General features: G+C 35.2%; 3 protein-coding genes across 5 annotated transcripts; 2 read left to right on the top strand and 1 right to left on the bottom strand.

Annotated features, from left to right (window-relative positions):
* Positions 1,227-4,703, top strand: LOC18792333 (nifU-like protein 2, chloroplastic). The gene is made up of 4 exons (XM_007223866.2): positions 1,227-1,533; positions 1,639-1,744; positions 3,402-3,712; positions 4,130-4,703. The coding sequence occupies exons 1-4, from the start codon at positions 1,462-1,464 to the stop codon at positions 4,316-4,318; spliced, it is 678 nt and encodes a 225-aa protein (XP_007223928.1). The 5' UTR covers positions 1,227-1,461; the 3' UTR covers positions 4,319-4,703.
* Positions 5,230-13,355, bottom strand: LOC18790338 (valine--tRNA ligase, mitochondrial 1). 3 transcript variants are annotated; one of them, XM_007225334.2, is made up of 20 exons: positions 12,976-13,354; positions 12,795-12,851; positions 12,110-12,276; positions 11,954-12,026; positions 11,786-11,851; positions 11,615-11,698; positions 11,148-11,225; positions 10,948-11,031; positions 10,674-10,753; positions 10,212-10,269; positions 9,834-10,136; positions 9,561-9,728; positions 8,941-9,140; positions 8,414-8,813; positions 7,784-8,035; positions 7,202-7,702; positions 6,655-6,746; positions 6,434-6,533; positions 6,170-6,321; positions 5,230-5,708 (listed from the first exon to the last, which is right to left on the bottom strand). In XM_007225334.2, the coding sequence occupies exons 1-20, from the start codon at positions 13,030-13,032 to the stop codon at positions 5,573-5,575; spliced, it is 3,108 nt and encodes a 1,035-aa protein (XP_007225396.1). In that variant the 5' UTR covers positions 13,033-13,354; the 3' UTR covers positions 5,230-5,572. The 3 variants fall into 3 exon arrangements, with proteins under 3 accessions (XP_007225396.1, XP_020411442.1, XP_020411441.1); XM_020555853.1 differs by having other exon boundaries at positions 12,110-12,273; XM_020555852.1 differs by having other exon boundaries at positions 11,615-11,851; positions 12,976-13,355.
* LOC18791789 (probable magnesium transporter NIPA4) lies at positions 17,606-24,681 on the top strand. Its single transcript, XM_007222168.2, has 9 exons — positions 17,606-18,310; positions 20,293-20,349; positions 21,952-22,042; positions 22,115-22,275; positions 22,410-22,537; positions 22,639-22,776; positions 23,616-23,708; positions 23,954-24,059; positions 24,229-24,681. Exons 1-9 carry the CDS (start codon positions 18,136-18,138, stop codon positions 24,336-24,338), a joined length of 1,059 nt encoding a protein of 352 aa, XP_007222230.1. The 5' UTR covers positions 17,606-18,135; the 3' UTR covers positions 24,339-24,681.

Raw genomic sequence — 25,133 nt, 5'->3', positions numbered from 1 at the left:
TAATACATATATATAAGTATATATACATATATGTGTATATATTATACCCATGTATGTATTATAATATATATATATATACACACGTATATAGACATATACATTATATATTTATATTATATGTATATATATTATAATATACATATATACACGTATATACATGTATATTATTATTATAACATACCCATATATATTATCTATTATAATATACATATGTATATGTACAGTCCTGATCTCTTGGACTACAGGGGTCCAAGAGATTTGTGGTCACTCACCGTTGGATGTAAATTCAACGGTTCACTCACTCTTGCACTCCTTTTAAATTTTTTTTTGAACCATTGGATTAATATCCAACGGTGGGTGACCACAATCTCTTGGACTCCTGTGGTCCAAGAGATCGGAACTGTGTATATGTATATGTATTATACCCATGTATATATTATAATATATAGATACACCTATATACACATATATTATATACATGTATATACATATATACATGTGTATATTATAATATATAATATATATACATATATTATACATATATTATATATAGATATGTATTTTATAATATATATGTATATATACATACATATATAATATACATATATACACGTATATACATGTATATTATTATTATTATTATTATTATAACATACCCATATATATATTATATATTATAATATACATACATATATATAAATATATGTATACACTTATATATATGTATGTACGTTTATATTATTTAAAATATATAATATTATTATAATATACTTATATACATGTATATACATATATATTATATATATTATAAAATACATATATACATATATATATTTTTGAAAAAATAAAAAAATTATAGTCCTAGTCCAAGCATACACTAAACGTAGGATAAATGTTATCCAACTTAGACCAAGCCAAGCCAAGCCAAGCCAGTCCCTAAGCATAGTCCATGTCAAGACAGTCCTGTGTACCAAACGAGCCCGTAAAGTACAAAACAACACTACCGAGGTTGAACTAAAGACCTCAACCAACTGAATTATACCTCTGCTGGCAAAAAGAAAACTAAATTTGAGTTTCAAAATTAGGCTTGGATTGAGGTTGGATTTGGGAGGGCCTCAACTCATCCCTAACCGAAAAATGTTTTCAGTTTTAACCCGCCCAATCGGGTTAAATCTCAAACTGTGTTCAGGCTAAACCGACTTTAAAAATAAGGAGGAAACCGCAAATATAAACATATAAAAATTGAAGGGAAGAAAAAGAAAATCAACGGCGGCAAACGAAGGAAGATACGCCCAGATACGAGAGAGCTCCGAGTCTTTTTCATTGATATTTACCCTTGAGAGTCTTCGTTTGTACTTGTTTGGTTTGTGAGAAAATTTAAAATAGTAAGTTCAAGAAGAAGAGAAAAACAAAAAAGAACGGAGCAAATTTTAATATCAGCTTCTTGTATTCGAACCAGCGATGAGAGCCATGCTTTTAACTTCACCGTCATACTGCAGACCCCAACAAGCCCTTCAGCAACAACCTTCCACGGTTTTCTTCGACTTCCCTTCATTTTATGGAAATAATAGAAATTAATTTGCTTTATTATTATTATTATTTTTTGTTCATTTCTAATTTTTACAAATTTGTTTGCAGAGTTGGAGTTTATTTTTAGGAGGCTCCCATGTATCGTTCAGTAGAGGGCATAATCTGGCGCGGCCTTGCTCACGGGTTCGATTGCGTTCAGCTTCACGCAGCCTAGGTCAGTTTCTTTGAATTTGGAAATCGATTTCTGTGTTTTTCTTATGTATTTATTATATTTGGGATATTTACATTCCGAGACTGAATCAATTGGTCTGAGGTTGATTTGGAAGCATTAGTTGTATTTTTCAATCATTTAATATTGAATTTCAGAGATTTCAGAGTCCTCCAAAATTGATTTCTTTCGTGTGCAATTTTGAGATAGTAATATTAATTATTTCAAATTGCAACCTATCATCAAGTTCAACATGTGTATAATCTTGATTTGAACTGAATTATCTAGACGCATGTACTGACTGAACTTTAGGCTGTGTTTAAGTATTGGAGACGCTGTTTAAAACGGATTGGCATACTATGTACTTGTTTTTGTTGAAAATATTTATCTTATATCTTTGTGTATCTTGTCCTAATACGAATGGTTACCATGCTTTTCAACACTGTGCCGCTTGTGTTGCTTCAATGTAACAATATCAAAATATTTCCTAAATTGAATTAGGTTTAAAGTGATGATTAGTTAGTTCAACGGCAAACATGTAGGTGTTTATTGGAAGGTTTAGGGATAGAAGTCCTGTGAATTCTTATATTAATTTATGTTGAAGCCTTGAGAATAAGAAGAGATGTGTGGATTAACCATCAGGTGCCTAGAGAAGCTAAAGCCCCTCCTAAGGTAAGATTATTAGTTTGGTTAATTGCTCATGGTAGAATTAATACCTGTGATTTGGTTCTAAGGAAAAGGCCTGGCTGGTATTTTTCTCCTAACTGGTGTGTTATGTGCAAAAGGGACAGCGAGACTGTGGATCATCTGTTTTTGCTTTGTCCTGTTGCCTCTTCCTTGTGGGCTAACTTGTTTCAGGTGGCAGGACTAACGTGGGGTAGCTTCGCATCGTGTAGTGCGGTGCTTGAAGCTAGATTGAACTTCTTTGGTGGTAAGAGGAAGGGTTCAGTGTTGGAAAATTGTGCCATGATGGCTGTTTTTTGGGTAATTTGGGGGGAAAGGAATAGGAGATTTTTTGAGGATGTGTTAGGGGATGAGGTAGAGCAGCTTTGGGATCGTATCTGATTCTAGGCATCGCTATAGGCGTCTATTTCAGCAGAATTTAGGGAGATTAGCTTTCAGCTCATCCATCTAGACTGGAAAGCCGTAGTTTTGTAATGTAGAGTTTTTTCTAGCCTTTCTGTTTTGTGTGGTGGCCTTCTTGGCCACCTCTTGTTCCGTTGGTGTTTTGTTCTTTTTTGAAATAAAATTTCCTCTTTTCAAAAAAAAGAAAAAAAAAGAAGAAGATATGAATGGGATGTCCAAACTTGCTCTTTGATTTGCAATATTGACAACTGTATTATTCCAGATATAAAAAATAATCAAAGATCATACGTAGGTTCAATAGGGACATGAACTCCAGGTATGCCATACTGTTTTGAATTTCACAGACCGTTCCAAGCCCAAACAAAAGGTGATTAACAGCCATTTTAAGACTTTGTTACATCCCAAAAGCATGCATCCAGTGGAGTAGAGAAAGAAATCATACAATGTATGGCTGTAATGCTCTTTTTGTTGTAGAGCTGTTAAGATTGTCCATGTAACAGGTGTGCTGTGACCCTGAGTCTCTTTTTACTTATCCCTAGTTGGATGTTTGATGGTCATCTATTTCATTACTGTACAGTGGTTAAGGCAGTTGCTACTCCAAATTCAGCAGTCGAGTTGTCACTGACTGCAGAGAACGTTGAAAGTGTATTGGATGAAATCCGACCATATCTGATTTCCGATGGGGGAAATGTTGCATTACATGAAATTGAAGGAAATGTAGTGCGCTTGAAGCTACAGGGAGCATGTGGCTCCTGTCCAAGCTCTGTTATGACAATGAAAATGGGTATTGAGCGTCGTTTAATGGAAAAAATCCCTGAAATAGTTGCAGTGGAACCAATAGCAGATGGAGAAACAGGGCTTGAACTGAATGAAGAAAATATAGAGAAGGTAATATTTCATTCGAAATATTCACTCCCCTTCAATAATTATACTGGATATACTTTCCATGCTTACTTCTTCACACATACAGAATGGGTTTTCATTAGATAGTCCAAGTAGCTATTTTTACTACTGCTATTTAAAGGATTCTGGTTTAAGAAAAAGTATTCTGAGTTTATTATATGTATTTGATATAGGAAATTGAACCACTACAAAATTTAAGAAAATTGTTCTGTGTTGTTTGTTTCCTTTCTAAGGCTTTGGAAACCCTTTTCCGGTTGTCAACATCCAATAAAACCTTGCATATTGCTTAATTGCATTACTTTGCTTCTTCTTTAGCTTACCTATTGTTTAACAGTATGGGAGAAATTTTGTGCCTTGATTTGAAGGATGCCATCTTATGTATACATGCACAAACTGATCCAGGTACTTGAAGAAATTAGACCCTACTTAGTAGGGGCAGCAGGTGGATCTCTTGAACTTGTAACAATCGAGGAGCCTATAGTGAAAGTCCGTATCACAGGTCCAGCAGCCGGGGTAATGACTGTTAGGGTTGCTGTCACACAGAAATTGAGAGAGAAAATCCCATCAATTGCAGCAGTTCAACTACTGTAACATTTTTTAGCTGAAACAAAGAGGAACACAAGATGATATCGTTACATTCTTCTGCAGATACGAGTTGGTGTACTCCGCAGATTTTTACAAATAGTCTGATCATGTACAGTTAATAAGTGAGATGCAATAGTGGAGCACTACTTAAAGGAAATATAAGCGTGAATTTCGTTGAGAGCAGCTCGTATTATTTGTTCATTGAAATCTTTGCCGGGGGGCCATTGTCAAACTTCCAGTATGTTGTTATCGATTGACTGTACAGTGTAAGCTACTTGGTAATGAATTCAATCAGCTGTAGTCACCAACTGGTGTTCCTACTCTAAATTGAAAGTATTGTATTGCAAATTGTCTGTTGAATTTGGAATGTAGCCTCCAAATGTGCTTCAAATCTTTGTTTGTTGATTTGCTTTCATCCTTTCAATCAATTCCAATGAGTAATATATTTAAAATTGGTCCCTTTTTAAAGATCTCTTTGAGAATATTTCAATGGTACAATTTTTTAGTGTTATTGAGGACATTTTGGAAAAGGCCAAAGGAGAGAGATATTTTTAAAAGAAGCCAAAATGGACAAAAATGCCCTTATTATTTTTGAATTCCTAATGCATCCTTTACATTTGCATGTCTTTGATTTGAAAGTTGAAGGGTTTTTCTATCTTTTTCAGAAAAATTTTGGTTTTTTCCAAAAGTGAGTTTTTGTGTGGCTAAAACCTAAATTTACTTATTTGATTTGAGTACGTAAAAAGAACATGTAAGTAATATAACTATTGATCTGAAGCTATTAAATTGTACCATTGCAAGTAAAGTTGTATTTCAATTCAATAAATGCTAAAATTGAACTAATCAACAATCATTGTGGATGCTCTTAAAATAAACAAAAAACTTGACATAATTTAATAACAATGACGAAAGCGAGGGACAAGTAAAAGCGCGAGGACAAGAGAAGTCAATAACCGAATTCAGGGAGCAAAGTACAAATCAAGTACAAGTTGAGGGACCAATGCCATAATAACCCTTTTAAAAAATAGTCTGATCATGTACAATTAACAAGTGAGATGCAATGTCAACCAGGTTTAGCCCGAAGAAAAAGGATCTTGACTTGCAAACCCTTCCCTTGTAGTTTAGACTATCGCTTGTATCTTTTTTTAAATAAATTGTAAGATGCAATACCAATGCAATAATCACCCTATTTGCAAATTAAACTACAATATTCAAAATTTAAAAAATAATAACTATATTATAAATATCAAAGCGTCCCTTTTAAGACTGCATTTTCAAAGACTTCATTTGCTTTTCCAAGGAGGCTAGCTTGTGCGCATTAGATTCTTGAATCTTCTCAGAGGTCTTTTCTTGGTACCCAGGAGCACTTATCATCAACAGCAGATTTTCCCGTTGCCTGTTAGTTATAATAAAATCAATTAGTACCTACCAGTGGACTAGTGTTATTCAAGTCCTAAACAGAAAGAAACCAATGCAAAATTCAAAGCCATTTACCCAAAAACACCAGATTGACAACCATCCTAGGTAATAATCCAAATCCAGAACACCTTTTGACTCATCTTTGAATAACATTATACACATTACAATTATAATGTATTGAAATCCAAGATTTGCACAGTTTTCTGAAAAAATATGTTTGCCTTGTGATTAAGAGAACATCCCTAAGAACCATTACTACAAAATAAGCAACCAACCCCGTGACACCTTGATAGTGTGTGTGTGTGAAAAAACCCCTCCCCCTTCCTCACTTTGGCAAAATAAGCAACCAACCAATCAAAGGCCAATTTACAAATATCACGAATGATAAATAGAACAGTGCAATGCATCACGAGTAAAATCTTTGAATAATGTGCTTACAGTATGAGTTTTTCCATCTTCTCTCTGATCTTTTCAGGGTCTGCCTTTACTCTTGGAACCTTCAGAAAAACCGAAAGGTTTTCATTTACATCAGACATCACATATCCATCGGATTCGGTTGGCAGTGGAAAGCAGTCATTTGGGCTGACTACCTGTAGGGATAAGAATAAGGCATCCTTTTGTTCAGCACCAAGGGGCAAAAGAATTATTGTCGAAAGAAAATATGCTAAAGCAGATATTTTGAAAGCAAAGCATATCATTTACCGTCAAAGATGACAAATAGGCAAGAGTTTCAATCTCCAGTTGATGGCTGCATATTATCTGCCGATCCAAAATCGTTTGACAAATCACAAAAGCTGATCGCCTATAAGAACACATAGAAAGAGAATGAGAAACTGGTTATATCCAACTTATAACATGACATATCAAAAGTTCAGAGATCTTAAGAAACAGGAAAGATGTCACACTGCACTAACAAGATGTACCTTTCACGACTTTCTTTTGCAAGTGAACGGAGAGATTTCACAAGAGACTCTATAAGGTTCATCTCAGACTCCACCCTTTCATTTGTCCAGTACTGGAAGAATAACATGACGGAGGTAGTTACTACACAAACTCATTTCAGATCAATAGTCAAACATTGTATGTGCAGTCCTTTATGGCCTAAGAAGAGTAATGAAGCAAGTGAACTTTTTGCAGGACCATTTGCCTCTAGTTTAGGCTGGTCAGCAACATAGTTAAAAGTTAAAAAAGAGGACGAGAGGAAAAAAAGCAATTTCCTCATTTATTACACAACAATATAAGAAAATTAAATATCAAGTGAATAGTGAAAGAACTTAAAACAAACCATGATCCATATGAACTTGGGACATGGCCTACATGAGCTTGTGGCTGCTGTGTAAAATCAGCCGAAGGTTTTACACAATTATACTATGGTTTATCGGATATCATATCACATTACTACGTGCATGTTCAAAGAAAGCAACTATGTATTATTCTGTTGTGCCTCTCTTTTAGTAAAACTAAACTAACCTCTATAGTGGATGGGTAATCACATATCATAATTGATGTTGCCCTCTTGTGACTCCCTGAAGATGGAAGACGCTGCCACAGTTCTTCTGTGACAAATGGCATAAACGGATGGAGCAACCGTAGCCCATTGTCAAGACATAACCATAGTGTGTCTCGTGCAAAACCCCTTTCAGACACAAACTTTGGATTGTTACCAGAAAAGTAAGGCTTGATAGCTTCAATAAAAACATCACACAACTGGTACTGCCACCAAGCATGCACTGCAGTGGCTGCATCTGATAACTCGTACGATTCCAGTGACAAAGCAGTTTTGGATATGGCCTTATTCAGTACCGATAGTATCCACTGGCAACTAAATGGAAACACATTTGGATTTACACTTGAAGGTGGAACATATTCATCCCCAAGTATGCTCAGAGCAAATCGTACTGCATTCCACAATTTATTACACCAGATACTATAGCCCTCAACCCTTTGGACGTCCAGATTTATCTTATCATGCTGTCAAGACAATGAAATAGATTATTAGATCCATGTGAGAAAACAATTACTTGAATAAAATAGTAAGATAGAAGTCTAAACCTGAGCAGTATAAGACACAAGAGCAAAATGCAGTGCATCTGCACCACATTCCTCAATCCCATTAGGAAAGTCTTTCTTTAGACCTTCTTCCGAGGAAGCTACTTCCTTGGCATCCAAATTTCCCTCTAAAAGCTTCTTCTGTAGAACTTCAAGGGTGACACCATTTATTACATCAACTGGATCAATGACATTTCCCAACGATTTCGACATTTTACGCCCATGTGCATCACGAATCATCGGGTGCAAATATACCTGCAGACCGACAAAAGTTCACTGTCACTTCAGTAAGCAAAACATAAAATAAAAATCATCACACGCTTTCTGTGCATAAAATCAGAGCATAAAGTGCACAATCTTGCAGCTTACTTCCACTTGCTTGTTTTAAAACCCACCCTTAATGAAATGAAAATATATATATAATAATAAACAAAAAGCCTCCTGATTTGAATGAGGGAAAGCTTGTTTTCAGCTTTCTTGCTATGAGAAGAAGCTAGCTAAACAAAAGATGCTTTTTTAAAAAAAAATCCTGATGCCTTGCTATGAGATGTGCCTCACTCCACTTTTTTTTAAAAAGCTGTTTATAGCATGGATCCCCATCTATAATATAAAAAATGAAAAAATTATGCACACCTTGGTAAAAGGTACATTGCCACCCAATGTCATTCCGAGCATGACCATACGGGCAACCCAGAAAAAAAGAATATCATGCCCAGTTTCAAGAACTGAAGTCGGATAAAACGCCTTTAGATCTTCAGTGTCATCTGGCCAGCCCAACACAGACATTGGGAAGAGACCAGAAGAAAACCATGTGTCAAGGACATCAGGATCCTGAATTAATTGAAACTTCCCCTCATATGTATCACTAGCCTGTGCATGAGCCTCTTCCTCATTTCTTGCAACCACCCATCGCGCATCAACTACTCCAAAATATTCCGGCTTATCACTCTGATATACAATATACCAAGCAGGAACACGGTGACCCCACCAAAGTTGCCTCGAAACGCACCAATCACGAATGTTTTCAAGCCATCTGTGATAGTTAGACCAGAACTAAGTAATTTTTTCCTTTTATAGGAAACTGATGAAGTATAGAAAGAAAATAAAATAGACAAAAAATAAATAAATAAATAACGCATGCATGTTTCAAAGGATAAGACCTCTTCCATTCAGAAGTATACTGTCTGGGGATGATCTCAAGCTTTCTATCTTCATCATCTATGGCAGCATCAAGGGCTTGCTTTCCCATACCATGGCATTTAAGGTACCATTGGGGCTTTATCATGGGTTCCACAACATCTTGGCTTCTAGAGCAAATTCCAAGGCGCATCTCATTGTTCTTTGCTTCTTTGAAGAGGCCCTAAATGCCATGAGAAAACTGTCATCAAAACATTTATAACACCATAGAGAAACTGACGCAAATAGACAGTACCCTCCATCAACTAGCAAGATTGTGCAACTACAGACTGATGATGCTGATAAGTGATGCAATTACAAATTATGTTAAATTTCTGTGTATGGGATGAAGGGAATGCAAACAATTTCAGCTTCAAAATTCATTGTTTGACAGAGTATCCAGGTGGACAAGAGTATTGAAGAGAGGAAGGAGAGTGTCGGTCAAAGTGTCAGAGATATTACTTCTAGCAGCGACAGTCTAGCTCAGGAGGTCACCACCAATAACAAATATACCGATCTCTTCGTTAAGCATTTATCAGTCACATAGGTACGTTGATGATCAGTATATAGGTTTCAAAGCACTGTAGTAATGTAAAATAGATACCTTCTTCTTTAGTGCTTCAGTCACTGCCTCTCGGGCTTTGAAACGTGGCATTCCTTCAAATTCTCCACCCTCCTGGCTTATTTTTCCGTCATCAGTAAAGATGTTAATGAACTCAAGATTATGGCGCTTTCCAACATTAAAGTCATTAGGATCATGGGCTGGGGTAATCTGCGGGAGGCAAAGAAAAAGAGCAAAAAACCTTTACATCCCTGAAACATAAACTAGGAAAAGAAATTTAATGCAATCACTCGCAACTTATATGTTAAACTATACCTTCACAGCACCAGTCCCAAATTCTGGATCAACAAGAATTTCATCACATACTATACGAATCCTTCTTCCATTGAAAGGATGGATGGCATGTTTTCCATGAAGATGCCGATACCTCTCGTCATTAGGGTGCACAGCAATAGCAGTATCACCAAGCATAGTTTCCACTCTTGTGGTGGCCACCACAATCTCACCTAAATCTTCCTCCAGAGGGTATGCAAAAGAAGTTAGAATGCCAAACTCCACAGGGTTCTCATATCCAGGAACCATCAGTAGTGTCCTTTCTTCTATATCAATGTAATCCACCTTTATACACCAAGAAAATTCCATAAATGCTAAAAAAAATTAGGGAAAATATGAAGGTAAAAGGAGAAGACTGACCTCAATGTCAGATATTGCTGTGCGCAACACACAATCCCAATTCACTATGCGATTATCCCTGCAAAACAAAACATACCGACAAATCCAGTAAGCTTACCAACCAAACTGAAGAAAAAGACAAAGACGAGAGGATGAGGTATAGGTGTGGATGATTGAATAAGTCAATTGTAGTACACTATTATCATGATCCAATCCTTATCCCAACTGAACTATATAACTAAACAAAATATACACACGAAGTCAATCAAGAACCCGAAGGATAGAGCTAGCATCCACCACCAAATTAATATTAAACCTAGAACAACACAACAGTAATATCTTCTCCTCTGAAATTATTAACAGATATCCTATATATTGTTTTTATCAAGGAAGGTTAGATTCAGATTAGCATAGATCTCTGAGCTGGGAAACACACAATAAGCAAAGAAGTGTCCCCCTAATATTCTCCTATGCTGAGCATACCTGTAGAGAAGCCCTTGCTTATGAAGCCTTACAAAAGCCTCTGTCACAGCATTTGACCTTTTCTGATCCATAGTGAAGCACTAAAAACAAAGGAAAAACAAAGGCTTTATCAAGAACACACACACAGAGATAGAGAGAGAAAGAGAGAGACAGAGAGAGATATACAGAGATCTTCATGACTTGGTCTAGTAAACCACTTAAGCAATTCAACAAGACCACTAATACTTTGTTCCGAACCAAGTCAAATCAAGCTCCATGTAACTCAAATCCGTACCTCACGGGACCAATCTAGTGAAGCACCCAAACGGCGCAACTGCTGTAAAATGGTGCTCCCATGCTTTTTTTTCCATTCCCAAACCTTTCACAACAGTAAACCAACCAACAGTATGAATGGGTAAGAACGTTTTCAGAAACTCTGAGAACATCAGAATTATTTAAGGGATCTATTTCCAGCTAACTGCAGTTCAAGCTTACCTCAGCCACAAATTCCTCACGACCAATGTCGTGTCTGGTTAAATGTTTTTCACTCATAAGCTTCTTTTCAACAACAACCTATAATAAGCAAATGGACATCATCGCCAGCAAACGAATACATATGTAATGAAGATAAATCCAGATCCATGAAAAGCAAAAGTAATGCATATATGTATGGTCAACATACGATTAGATTAATAATTCATTGTCATGGGCTATAAGAAACTGCTCTAACAAGAAAGGGTGTATCCCCTACACCCAAAGTAAGGCCAGATATACAACAGAATAACATACTTGTGGCACAAGGGTTAAGTTAAATTTCTGTGAAATGCTGGAATGAAGGCAATGCAGTAACTACTTTTGGTCATAATGGTAATGTAATATTTATAAAACTTAACCATTTGCCTCCATTCCACCAAAAATGAAAAAACGAACCTCAACCATTTAGTAAAGAAAAGGAACACAACCTGTGTTGCTATCCCGGCATGATCCATTCCAGGCACCCACAAGGTATTGTAACCGGACATTCTACGCCATCGAATGATAGTGTCCTGCATATAGCAAAACGACATACAACTTTCTTTAAACACCCTAACAGATGGTGAGCACAAACTCAGGAATTTATGTAAAGATGTGACCTCAATAGCAGCAGTAAGAGCATGGCCTATGTGAAGGGTACCAGTCACATTGGGGGGAGGCAAAACCTGCAATATATCTCAAACCTGGTTAATCTTCTCACACTTTTTTTCTGTTTAACCATATCAATGAAAACCCAAGAAGTTAGTTTGGAGCAGTATGACACTCACAATCACAAATGGAGGTTTGGAGCTGTTAGCATCTGCCAAGAAGAACCCCATTTTCTCCCACCACTCATACCACCTAAATCAGCAAGTATAGAAATATGAAGAAACTACAAGTACAATTTAGGGGAGAATTAATCGTGAAAAGAACAATACACTCACGATTTCTCTACAGCTCTTGGATAGTAGATTTTTGTCATTTGACCAGCCATCCGTTTCTTCTCTCCAAATGGAGTCTCTGGGTCCTTTGCATTTTCATCTTCCTCATCATAAAGCCTCACAATCTTTTTTTTACTCGTCTTAGAAGTACAAGGACTTGCTTGTTGCTCCTTGATGATTTTTTTTTTTTTTAAGTGAATAAATAAATACACGTTAGCATTTCATCATTGCATTGATATTCTATGATAATGTGACAAAAATCTGCATCTAAGACCAGATTGCATCTACAGGCGCCCTGGGGCCAAAACAAGTTTGCAAGAACAGCCAATTGGAAAGCAATAGTCAAGTTTCTAATCCTCCGATCAACCAACAAAAGAATTATACCATTTGATTCCTTTATCAGCCCAAAAATTGCAAATAGTATAAAATAAAAAATAATCATGGAAGGATTTTACCATGAATCCATCATTGATTCTGTAATGACTTATTACCACCCTTTGCCAGGCATGGAATCGAGAGGGTATACAAGTTTTTTTTTTTCACTCACTTTTCCATTGAAGAATTGCTAAGTTCTTCAAAATAAAATTGACATACAAAGATAAGACAGGTTCTTTGTTATCTTGGAAGAATTGTTCAGAAAACTACAAAGAAATTGAAAAGAAAACCAAACTACATGAACCGCCATTACCTGAAGCTTGAGAGCTTTGTTTAAAGCTTTTTGCTTTTTCAACTCTTTCTCTTTTGCCTGCCCAAAAACAAAAAAGAAACATAACAACTTCTTCAGTAAACAACACTTCACCAAGCCTAAAAGGCCTCAGCCAAAAACTAAAACAAACCTCAGCCAAAAACTAAAACAAGCAACAGAGAACCTTTGTTTCCTTCTTCTTCTTCTTTATGACATCTGCCTCTTCAATTCCGGGAGACATCAGTGGCACGACGACGAGGGCGGAGGCGATACTCAAGGAGGCGGCGGCGATGGCGATGGCGACGGCGTTTTCTTTTTTCTTTTTTGTTTTTTCAGGAAGACGACCGGTTTTTTTTCTTTCAATTGAGTGTTGTTAAACAAACCTTAAAATTAACTGAGGAATAACTTATGTTTAGGGATTTGCAATTTTCCTAGCGGGTAAGGGTTTGTGGAGATTCTACCCTAATGGGTCGGGTATGAAGGATATAAAAAGGGTATGGGAAATTTTTTGGATATGGTGTTCGGGGAGGGGCAAGAATGGTATTTTAATCCCCAACCCAATCCCTCCGCGTTTAGGATATGTATATATATATAGTCCCGATCTCTTGGATCACATGAGTCCAAGAGATTGTGATCACCTACCGTTGGATATTAATCCAATGGTTCAAAGAGTTAGTGAACCGTTGAATTTACATCTAATGGTGAGTAACCACAAATCTCTTAGACCTCTGTAGTCCAAGAGATTAGGACTGTATATATATATATTGATGAGGTATATATATATATTATAGTATGTATAAATATGCTATTAAAGTTGTATCGAATTAGTTTTATATTTTATATTCTTATATTATATACTTATATAATTTATACAAACCTTAAGCCACACTGCTTATTTATTTAGTTAACTTCCAGTACATATATAAACATTCTTATATTGTCTTATAAGTACTGCCTTAGTACATTTTTTTCTTTCGACAAAGTCGTTATATATTGGTTTTTACTTCCGTGATGGGGAGGCTTGGGGAACCCGTTCCCCAACGAATGTGGGGATGAGGAATCCCTGATAAGAATATTGCGAGTATGAAGGTGGGGATGGGGGAAAAAAGCTTAATGAGGATGGGGATGGGAATGGCATACCCACCCTTAATTCGACCCATTGCCATCCCTACCTATGTTCTAATATTTATGGTGGTCCTTTCAAATCTTTTTTTTATGATATAAATCTTTTAAAATCTAAATGTAAAAAATCCTGATTATAAAAATCTTTTAAAAAAATCTTTTAAGTCATTACATTCTTAAATAGTCTTTTAAAATCCACTGAACTTATTTATCCATAAATAGTCTTTTAAAATCTCAATTGAATACACCCCCTTAAATCAGGAATTGAAAGTGAAGGATTCCTGATTTTACTTCCTAGTTTTGGAGGAATTCTGAGCATGTTTATGGGTATCTATATATATAAAGCAAAAGGTAGAGAATGGTGAAACATTCAAATACTAGAAAATACCATTGGTTGATTCAAAAATTAAGAATTAAAATTATTAATTAAATGAGAATAAAATGGTAAATTTACACTTTTTTATATTAAAAAAATTTTAATTAAAAGAAAAATCAGATAATGAATCATATTTTTGTGGAACATAACTACCCATTATCTTTTTTAACTCTAAAATATATATATATATATATATTTTAAAGTCTCTTGCACACGCTGAAGCGCGTGCGGAGAGGATAGCGGAAAGAAGGGGAATGATTTCAACTAGGGGAGTAGTTGATCAAATTCTCATTCCTTTTTTCTCTTACTACCTTCCAAAAATACCCTTATCACTATACAATAATTCCAAAACACCCCAAAGCTTTAAAAAAAATTCAATGACTATTTATTAAGGGTTAACTATTGATTTGCCTCCTAAACTTGTACATAACTTTTGATTTACCTCTTATCCTTTCTTTAAGAAAATTAAGGATACAAACTTCTTTTTTCATCAATTTCCCCTCACCGTCTAATTCTCAACATATCTCTCTCTCTCTCTCTCTCTCTCTCTCTCACAACCCAACTGTATTTTCATTCAATATTATCACCCCCTCCTGCTCATCCAAAGGATACAACCCTTTCCTCTCCCACTCATACCCACCTCCTCATCCCCTAGCTCAACCACTCGAACCCTCCTATCTTTCTCTTTCTCTAAATGGTCAATGAGAGTAAAGGAAAGCTCATATAGAACCCATAAACATGATCAGAATGTTTTTCACTATGTCTTTTAGCCTATCAATGTCCAAGTCAAATGGGTATTTAAAATAATAAATGTGTATTGCTTCAATTGGTGAAAACAAAACAATCATATTGAGTTTTTGAAATTAAAGGTGGGTGTTGATGGCTTCGTGAGTTGGAATTAAGGTAGTGGCTAGTGGAATTGGATGAATTTTGAGGAGGAGGAAAGGAGGAGAGAGATAGAGAGATAAGACTATGGGAGTGGTGGGTTGATTTTTATTAAAATTATTTTATTTTTTGTATTTTTATATTTAATGTTATTTTATTTTTCAGTATTTAGTTATTTGTAATATATAAATTGACCAATTTACCTTTATATTTAATGGCAAATTGGATAAAATGTTGACGATTCAGACAACAGGGAAAAAATTGGCAAAAAATAAAAGTTCATATTCTTAATTTTCTAAAAAATAAGGATAGAGGTAAATCGAAAGTTAGGTACAAGTTCAAGAGACAAATCAACAATTAACCCATTTATCACCTTTGGAAAAAGCAAATTTTTCCCCTTTTCACCTTGGTTGCTAGACTTTACTTGTCTTGTTATTCTTCTTATCATTATGTCATATTTGCTTTTTTATTATATATATATATTATATTCCTTATATTATTATATACTATTTTTTTTCATCACTTATCATATAGTATCTTATATTATACATTAGTTATAAAATAAAGTTATTTCAATTTTCGTTTTTAAAAGTTGCTTAGGTTAAAAATATATATTTATATGTGCAGGGCATTTAATAATCAAATTAATTTATGTTCTGATTCATGAGAATTAGTAAACAATATCAAAGGGAATCAACTCCATTCTTATACTGATTTCATATGGTTAATAAACAGCTTAATTGGAATGACTCTTCTCATATTGATTCATTACTTCCCCGATTTCTTACTTCCTCCATTCATGGTAAGTAAACAGCCCCTCAATTCTAAGCCTAAAAAAGAAATAAAGAGATCAAATAATCGAAACCCAATTTTAAATTGTATTGGAAATCAAAATTTTAAAACAAATTTACAATTATAAGAATTTTAATATAATCAGGTTTTTAATATTCGAAAGCAAATTTTATCGTATTTGATAAAATTTACAAATACAATGTTTCTAACGGGTGTTATTCTCTCATTCTAGTCTTCGTGATGAAATGCACAACCATCGTGATTCTGCTGATTCTCGTTGTCACAAGTGTTTCAACTTTCAATATCTCTCTCACTATAAGAAAATTGAATTTCATACTATGTACTGATATTTTCAATTCCTAGTAAGACTATAAACTTAAATCTATCTATTGACCCCCAAAAAAAAAAAAAATCTATCCCAAATAGCAATAAGGATTATGCAACAGGTTGGAGATGTTGTTGATCATTAGATACTGTTTTTATTTATTTATGTATATGTTGATATTGATTTAAAATATGTTATTTTCATTTTATTTAAAGAAAAAAAAGAATTCACACTTTTATTGGACCTATCGTTAAGGTATTGTAGGGATCAAAGAGACAGTTTTGGCTTCATCTAACATACTTTTTTTCTTTAAGTTAGGAATGGGGAAAGGGAAAAACTCACACCCACGGATATCGTACGTGGGGGTTTGAACTCATGATTATTTGGGAGCACACTAAAGACCTCGCCCAATCCAACTAACACTACATTGGTTCATCTCACATGTTCGGAAGCATCAATTTTGACATTATGTTATTGAAATCTTAAACATATACTTTCTTGAATTTTTTTTTTAAAAAAGGACTACTATTCAAAAAATAAATTATTTTTTGGGGGGTCATTTTTTTTTTATATCTTATAAGTAAAAAATATATATTTTTTAATACAAGCAATAGTTTAAATTATATGGGGGATGAGAGCTTCTCACGCATACACTATTATGGTGACATGAAAGTTCGAACATGAGACCACTGTTATGCAAATCTAAATAAATATTAAGACAAATATTTCAAGTAAAAAGCCATAAAACATAACTCTCCTCCTTATATATAGTCTTATCACTTTTACATTAACACTTACCACAAACTATGACATTATTTTTTATACTACGAGCATTTTTAAAATTATAGTTTACTAAACACTCAACTACATTAGTTCTGGTTTTTCTTATAGCACTGCAAAAATTATAGCAATACTAAATTAGTCATTAACTAGTTGTTATTATAGTAAATTTAGATTTTAGCCACAAAAATACTTTTACTTTTGAAAAAAGCCATATGTAATTGTTAGAGAATTTTAAATTGTAACAACTGTTATACCAAGTTATGAGAAACTTTTTGTAGCCTTGAAATGACAAATCATTTTAAACTCGACAATTAATAAAGACTCAAGCCATTTTGTAAATATCTTCGTTTAAATTTTGATTCACGATTTGTTTGTGCCTCCGCATGTGGAGTCCATGTAAAATAAAAATAAGGTCCGCAATAACCCAATGGACATTTAACACCGAAAGCTAATCGGAGCTTACCTACTGTAGAATTCTCATGACGTCGGGTACTAATTTAAAATGATTTGAAAGGTTGATACCAATTTGAAATGACTGGAAAAAGTTGGGATTAATATGTAATTTACCCTTAAAAATACAATTTTTGTAAGAAACCTAACAATTAAGGGAAAAAAAAAGGATCAAAAGATGGAGTATAGCACTCATCAACCTTTGGTCGGAGTGAAGTCGTTATTATGGTGAAACCGAGTTAAAAAAAAATAAAAATCCAATCTTCGATTCGCATTACCACACGCGACACGCCCTCTCTTCTTCTTTCTTCTTCTTGTTCTCCTTTGCCTTCCGATCTACAACAACAGACTACAGCTGTACATTTCTGTACCCACCGCCAACTCCCAGCGCCGACATTATCTTCAATATCTTCTCCATCTAAATCTCTCTCTGTGTTGTTTCTTTGTAAACTCGATCGAACGTGCTCTCTCTCTCTCCCTCTCTCTCTCTCTCAACTCACTCCGAGTCGCTCGCCTATTTGGGTATTTGCAGTTTTGTAACACTAATGATACACTCAAAGCCTGTGAGCGAAGAAGCTTTTTAGGGTTTTTGCTTCTGGGTTTTCTCAGCCATGGCGACTGAGGGTCAGAGCCCCCCGATGAGCTGGAGAGATTCCTACAGGGGCATGTCCTCTGACAACATCAAGGGTTTGATTCTTGCTTTGTCTTCGAGCTTGTTTATAGGTGCTAGTTTCATTGTCAAAAAGAAGGGTTTGAAAAAGGCCGGGGCTTCTGGCATCAGAGCAGGTTCGTAATTCACATGCTTTTCTGGGTACACTTTTCAAAGTTCAATTTCTCCTCTTTTTGTTATTCTGATGTGGGTTGTTGTCAATGGAGAGCGATTGGGTGTTTGAGTTTATGTTTAAATTGTTGTAATTTTCAAAGTTTACCCGGAATTGAGTGAAAATGGAAAATGGGTTACACTGTAGAGCGCAGTTCAGATTGGTGCCCACAGGTGTTCTATTTAGTGGATTGAAGTTGAAGGAAGTTTAGACCCTAATTTATGTTAACTATTAGTTGCTGATTGTTAAATTCTTGCTGATATCTGCTATTTTGTTTTTTTAAACCCAATTTTACTCAGTTCATCAATTGGGAAGCTATATAAACTTAAAAGACCCTCTGGGTGTTTTAAAGTCACTTTGTGAACATATGATGCCAATTGTGCGTCTGGATGTGTGTTTTCTTTTCTAATGTTATGCAAGATTGTTTAATGTTGAGCAGTTGTGTTTCATTTTAGAATTTGTTGTTTAATTTTCAAACTTTTTTTTGTTACATGGAAATGGATATAGGATGAATAACTTATATGCTGAAGATTGATTCATAAAGTTGTTGAGTTTAAAGATTTTCCGTCAGTTGGCAATTTGGTTTGTCTAGTAGATTAGTAGTTCAAAGTTAAAGTGATATTACTCTTGTTGAAAAAAATGTTCACTTAATTCTTACTGAGTCTTAAATATCAGTTGACATTAATCACATGCCATTTCAAATTTTATTTGTCAATGTATGATTACCATATCTTAAGCAGTTGCATGCATGGTGTATGTATGATGCCTTTGGCGGAAGAAGCTCAGTATCAAAAGTTTATACATGTACGGGATAAATTTGTGAAGTTTTCATATATTTGTTATTTTAATCATTGAATTTTTCGAATTCTTTAGTTTTGGTATCACAGTGATGTGTGTGAAATGAGTTTCTCGTTTGTCGCGTTATTGGTTCTCTAGACTTCCTTTGCAGTTAGTTCCAGTTATTAGTGTTACGTCTTGTAACCCTTGAATAGATACATTATGTCTTTGCAACTACTTTATTTAATTAGTACAAGTTAATTAAAAACACCAAAGGTGCTGCTCGATTCATATGATTATTGACAATACTAACAATGGGAATCCGGTAATGTGGGTTGATTTGTGAAATTTACATTTCTGCATTGATTTTGGTTGGCCAGATCAAGTAAAATATAGGAGTTAATTGAAGTATCGGTTAAAACTACGATCATTGTGGGTTTACCTTTAACGGTGTTGCACATTTATGATTTGATTGATTTGAATGAAAAGTTTAGGATTAACCTTTATCTTGAAACCATTGACCAAATCAACTATTGTTGTATGTCTACAAGTGATTGTTAGTTGCTGATCTTATGTCAAAGAATGTAATGATAGAATATTTTCAGAATATTGACTCTTTTAATTCAAGTCAAGTGATTGTTAGTCTCTGGGGTTTTTTCTTTCTTTTTATTTGTTGTTCTCAATATGAGTATTCTAGATGACTTGCATGTATTCATTGCATCTTACTTATCAGTACATATTTGGTTTGTTTACTTCCGTGGGGTTTTAGTGCATCATCTTACCTTTGTGATAAATTTAACAACTTAGTATCTGAACAACAAATAGACAGTAGTTGGTTTCAGTATGCTCTAAATAATGTTAAGGTGAATTTTGTCAAATTATTTGTTAGAGTTTTTAGAGAAGCTAGTCTGTATCATGTGTTATTTTTTTTATTTCAGGTTTTTCTTTTCCCATGCCTTTGTTGCATGTCCATTCTCTTTTTTTTTTTGAATAGAAACATTGTATTGATAATCAAGAGGAAAAATCCTCGATCAAACAAGAAGACCAAAAATAAAGAGAGTCTGACCTACTAAGATTGCATGTCTATTCTTTTATGCTTTATATGTTCCTGTGTTTCTTTCATTTGTCACATTGAATAATTGGAATTGAGTCACTTTATATGTTCGACAGGAGTTGGAGGATATTCTTACCTCTATGAGCCACTTTGGTGGGTGGGCATGATAACAAGTGAGTTATAGTTCTCTTTTCTCATTTATGTGATCAATGAAGATCAAATATCAATGAAGGTGATTATTTTGAATACTATAGAAAAAAATGACTTCTGATTAATTACATTTTCTAAAGTGCGCGTGCACACAAATATGTGGATCCTAGTTGACAGATATTTGAAACAATAAAACTGGTGAACCTTCAGAAGAGCGTCAAACTTATGTTTATTCTACAAGATACTAATTTACAGGGAAAGCCTTTTTGCACCGTAAGACATGAATAAATTGGCATACTTGTCCTTCCTGAATAGTAATTTTGAAAATGTCTTTATGTTCTATGAATTTAAGGGTATAATTCTAGTTTTGGCTAACCCTGGTGAGGGCAATTCTAGCATTTGAGAGAGCCTTGATCATGAAATCAGTGCTTCCCTGCTGGAAACAATAGACTAATGGATTCGATTTATAGTCTAATTGATGGGACTTAACTACAGTTTACGCATTAACCTCACAATATGTAAGTGTATAAGAAGAAATTTGTTCTTTGGTATTTGGATCCTCTACTGATGCTATGAGTGCAGATCCCATGCTGATAAGTGGTACGGCGTCGTTCTGACTATCTCCAACTTAACATGTCATCTTTGTAGTTTTGGCTCACAAACCCACCTTTCATTCTTTAGCCAGAACGACGCATCCATCACTCATGTATAGTACAGCCAAATCCCATCCCCACCATGGGACAATCCGATGGGAAAACATTTTTATCACAATGATGATGGGTGTCCTATTCAGAATTGAGAAATTTTTGGACCCCAATTTTCATTTTCCTGCCCCTGTTCGGAGCATCCCTACAGATCCAAAATGTGGGTCAGTAAATATCATCCTTGGTGAATGGTACATGTAAAATTGGGTTTCTGGGGGATTTTTTGGTTTGAAGGAGTTAGTTGGATGCTATGGTCCAATGGCGACGGATACAAGTCATCGCCATTGGACCTGTTGACTGGTAACTGGTACAGTTAAATAATCCAAATATGATGTTGCGTTTGCTCTTCTTGACCAGGCAGAAGCCATGAAACATCCTTCATGAGACCCTCCAATCTTTCTTGCTAAGTGCCAGCTTTTGTGGAGAGATTTGTTGAGTTTCAGTAATGGGACGGTGTATGTGGAAGGGTTTTTACCATTACCGGTAGGACTGAGTGGAGCAGCGACGTTGCGATTGTGGTGGGATGGGAGTTTGTTGAGATAAGCCAGTTCGGCTCTGGTATTTTTTTATTATATTTTATCACAAGGTTCCTGGGAACCAAAAATAAATAAAAAAGCTAAACGTGTATTTGTGAAACATCAAAACGCAACCGTTTCAATTGATGAACAGAGGATCTGACCCTTTTCCTTTTGTTTGTTTTTTTTTTCGGGAGGTCGGGGGGTGAGTGCTTAAAATTTCACATTTCCATCAAAACTTCGGGCTGGCTTAGTATGATTTTCCATTTTTCGTTTTGGTATCTACCTGCTAATTTATAGCTGATCACATTTTTAGTCTAAGGAAGTAAATGGTTATTTGTGCGTCTTATAGTCATGACCATATTTAAAAAGGAAAGTGCTGACAGACAATTGCCATTTATGACAGTGATCGTTGGGGAAATTGCTAATTTTGCGGCTTACGCATTTGCGCCAGCTATACTAGTAACTCCTCTTGGTGCTCTCAGCATAATTATCAGGCATGATGAAAACTCGCACATGAATATGGTTGCTTCATAGTATTGAGTGCTGATCATAATATTGTCTTGCAGTGCTGTGCTTGCACATATTATTTTACGTGAGCGACTTCATATTTTTGGGATTCTTGGTTGCGCTCTATGTGTTGTGGGTTCTACAACAATTGTGTTACATGCTCCTCAAGAACGTGGTATTGAATCTGTAACAGAAGTTTGGGATCTTGCCATGGAACCAGGTAATTGGTTTATTCTCTACAACCATTTGTCTTTTTATTGACCATTTGATTCTTAATTTGCATGGTTTACTCTCATTTGACTACACTGAAGGGAAAACAATTTTTTTTAAATAATCATACTTGTTTGTTGGTAGGTTTTCTCTTGTATGCAGCTTTGGTCATAACTGCTGTGTTTATTCTTATATTCCACTTTATCCCGCAATATGGCCAGACACACATAATGGTCTACATTGGAGTTTGTTCCCTTGTAGGTTCCTTATCGGTATGTATTGCTATATACTTCTGTTAATTTGAAATTAACTTTCTTTCTCTATGTCATCTTCTTTTCAAGTGTTTTTTACTCTTAACGGTGTCCTTTGACAGGTCATGAGTGTCAAAGCACTTGGAATTGCTTTGAAGTTGACATTATCGGGCATGAATCAACTAGTTTATCCCCAAACTTGGGTCTTCACTTTAGTTGTCATTACATGTGTGCTTACCCAAATGAATTATTTGAACAAGGTAAGTATTAGTCCTTTCCTGTCCTTGCATAATTGTTTTATTTTTTTAAAGTTTTCTAAATAATCAACCAAAAGTATTAGTCCTATAAAAAGGTGGAATGTTCCATTTTAAATTTCTCCTTCATTACATCCATAAAACAACAGGTGGATGTCATCATATTCTAATTCAATCATTTCGAAGCTGTCAACAACCCAGGTGGTGGGTAAATTTAATCCATACCATTAACAATTTTCTTGAGTGACAGTGACCTCAGCTAACATGGGAGAGTACGTGTTCCCATAACGTGTACTTTCTGGCCTTTTTTATTGGTGGAATCCCGCCCCCTTTTTGTATATTTAAACTTTAACTCAATCGAACTTGCTTTTGATTGACCTTTTTTCATTTCACCCAAGCAAATTTTAAGACAGTTTTTAAAAAAAAAACTTAATGATAATACCAATCATCAGAAAAGGAACAAAGGATGTATTGAGGAAGGCCTGAACTTGAGAAAAAGTCCAACCATGAAGTTTGCCCCTTTCTTGGTGCTTCAGCATTTGCTTTCACTGATGTCCAAAACCAGCCTAATGATGCATTATGTGACAGATCCTCAGCAACAGTATGCAGATTTTGTCAATTGTGACAAAACTATAATAGTTCACATTATTTGATTGTGGGTCTTGTTTTTACCTGTTACAATAGCCTCCTTTTGAATTTGTAGTCACTTTCTATTTCCTTTTTGTTTTTCTCGTACGTTTATGGAGAATGGAACCATGTTTTACCCTTTTTCTTCATTGTTAATTTGTTATTGTTTTCTAATGGCTCCTTGAATTATTATGATAGTTTTTTCCCTTCCATTGCAGGCACTTGATACTTTCAACACAGCTGTGGTATCTCCGATATACTATGTTATGTTCACATCACTAACTATTCTGGCTAGCGTTATCATGTTTAAGGTATATTCTTCCTGCGATTATATTGATACTCTTTTTATTTTTGTTGTTACTTCGTAAATATTTTTCTGGTTAGTTAGATTTAAAATTTTCTGTCATGAAACGCTTCAGTCTCAATCGAGGTGTCCATTGCTGCCACCCTCTCTGTAACTTTTAATTATAAGCTAGTCCTCCAAATCTTTTCTTTTTTTCTTATTATGATGGGGTGATATTGAGTCTACATTTTTCCTATGTTACTGTATTTTCAGGATTGGGACAGACAGAGTCCAACCCAGGTTGTCACGGAAATGTGTGGGTTTGTGACTATCCTTGGAGGAACTTTTCTGCTTCACAGAACGAAGGATATGGTTGATGGTATGTTTCCTTTTATTATTTTTATCATTGATAGATTATTGTCAATCTTAACAAGGAACCTATGGTTGGGTGTTTGGTACTTGCCTGCATGGTTTTTGGACTGTGTGAACAAATAAATTCATGTTTCCCATACTGAACCTTGGATTGGTAATGTCATTGAATCGTACAGGTTTGCCAACATCAATGTCCTCCATGCGACTATCGAAGCATGCAGACGAGGATGGAATTGATGGTGAAGGCATCCCTCTTAGACGGCAGGATAGCTCGAGATCACCATGATGCATTCTTTAGCTCACATCTGCCATTCCCACAAGCTTGCATGCTTATTTTTGGGGGACGTTGCTAAGTGTACCTGTACTTTATGGAGCATCGTATCTACCCCATCCTACCCAATCTTATATATTTTTTTGGATAGCTTCAGAGATTGGTAAGAGTTTTCCCCCCTTTTTGTTTATTTTCGCTGATTGGCTTTACAGTTACTGCTTTTAGCAATAACGTTGTATACTCTCTCCCCCACTCCTTGACAAAGAGATTGGCCAATTGTAATTTACGCAAATTGGTTCTGCGGTGTATCTTTTGGCTAACATTTGCCATTCAATGAATTTTTAAAGAAAATCTGAGATGGGCTTCTCTCTCTCTCTCTCTCTCTCTCTCTCTCTCTCTCTCTCTCTCTCACACACACACACACACACACACACACACACACACACACACAAAGTGAATCTGGCTGATTGAATTTTTGTACAACACCGGCATCAAACTAGAGAGTTAATACTTGTTATTGTGCCCCAATATTTGTCTGATATCTTGGTGCACAAGTCACCACATGAACTGTCCTTGCTCGGATAGCACGTGTTTCTTTTGTTGTAATTTTCATTTTTAGAATAAATAATTCTAAATACATCGGAGAATTTGATCAGTGACCCCCCAAAAAAGAAAAAAGGAAAAAAAGCCATGGTTGCCCCCGAGATTCCTTGCCACCATCTCAAGAGGTCAACCATGGCGCTTTTTGTGTGTGTTTTTTTTATGTTTTTGGGTTGGGGGGAATGCATGTTTAGGCTCGCATTAAGAGCA

The sequence above is a fragment of the Prunus persica genome, chromosome G1 (genome assembly GCF_000346465.2).
Source record: "Prunus persica cultivar Lovell chromosome G1, Prunus_persica_NCBIv2, whole genome shotgun sequence".
NCBI classification, from domain to species: Eukaryota; Viridiplantae; Streptophyta; class Magnoliopsida; order Rosales; family Rosaceae; genus Prunus; species Prunus persica.
The sequence above is the reverse complement of the archived record's forward strand: the minus strand, read 5'-3'. Positions and strand labels throughout refer to the sequence as shown.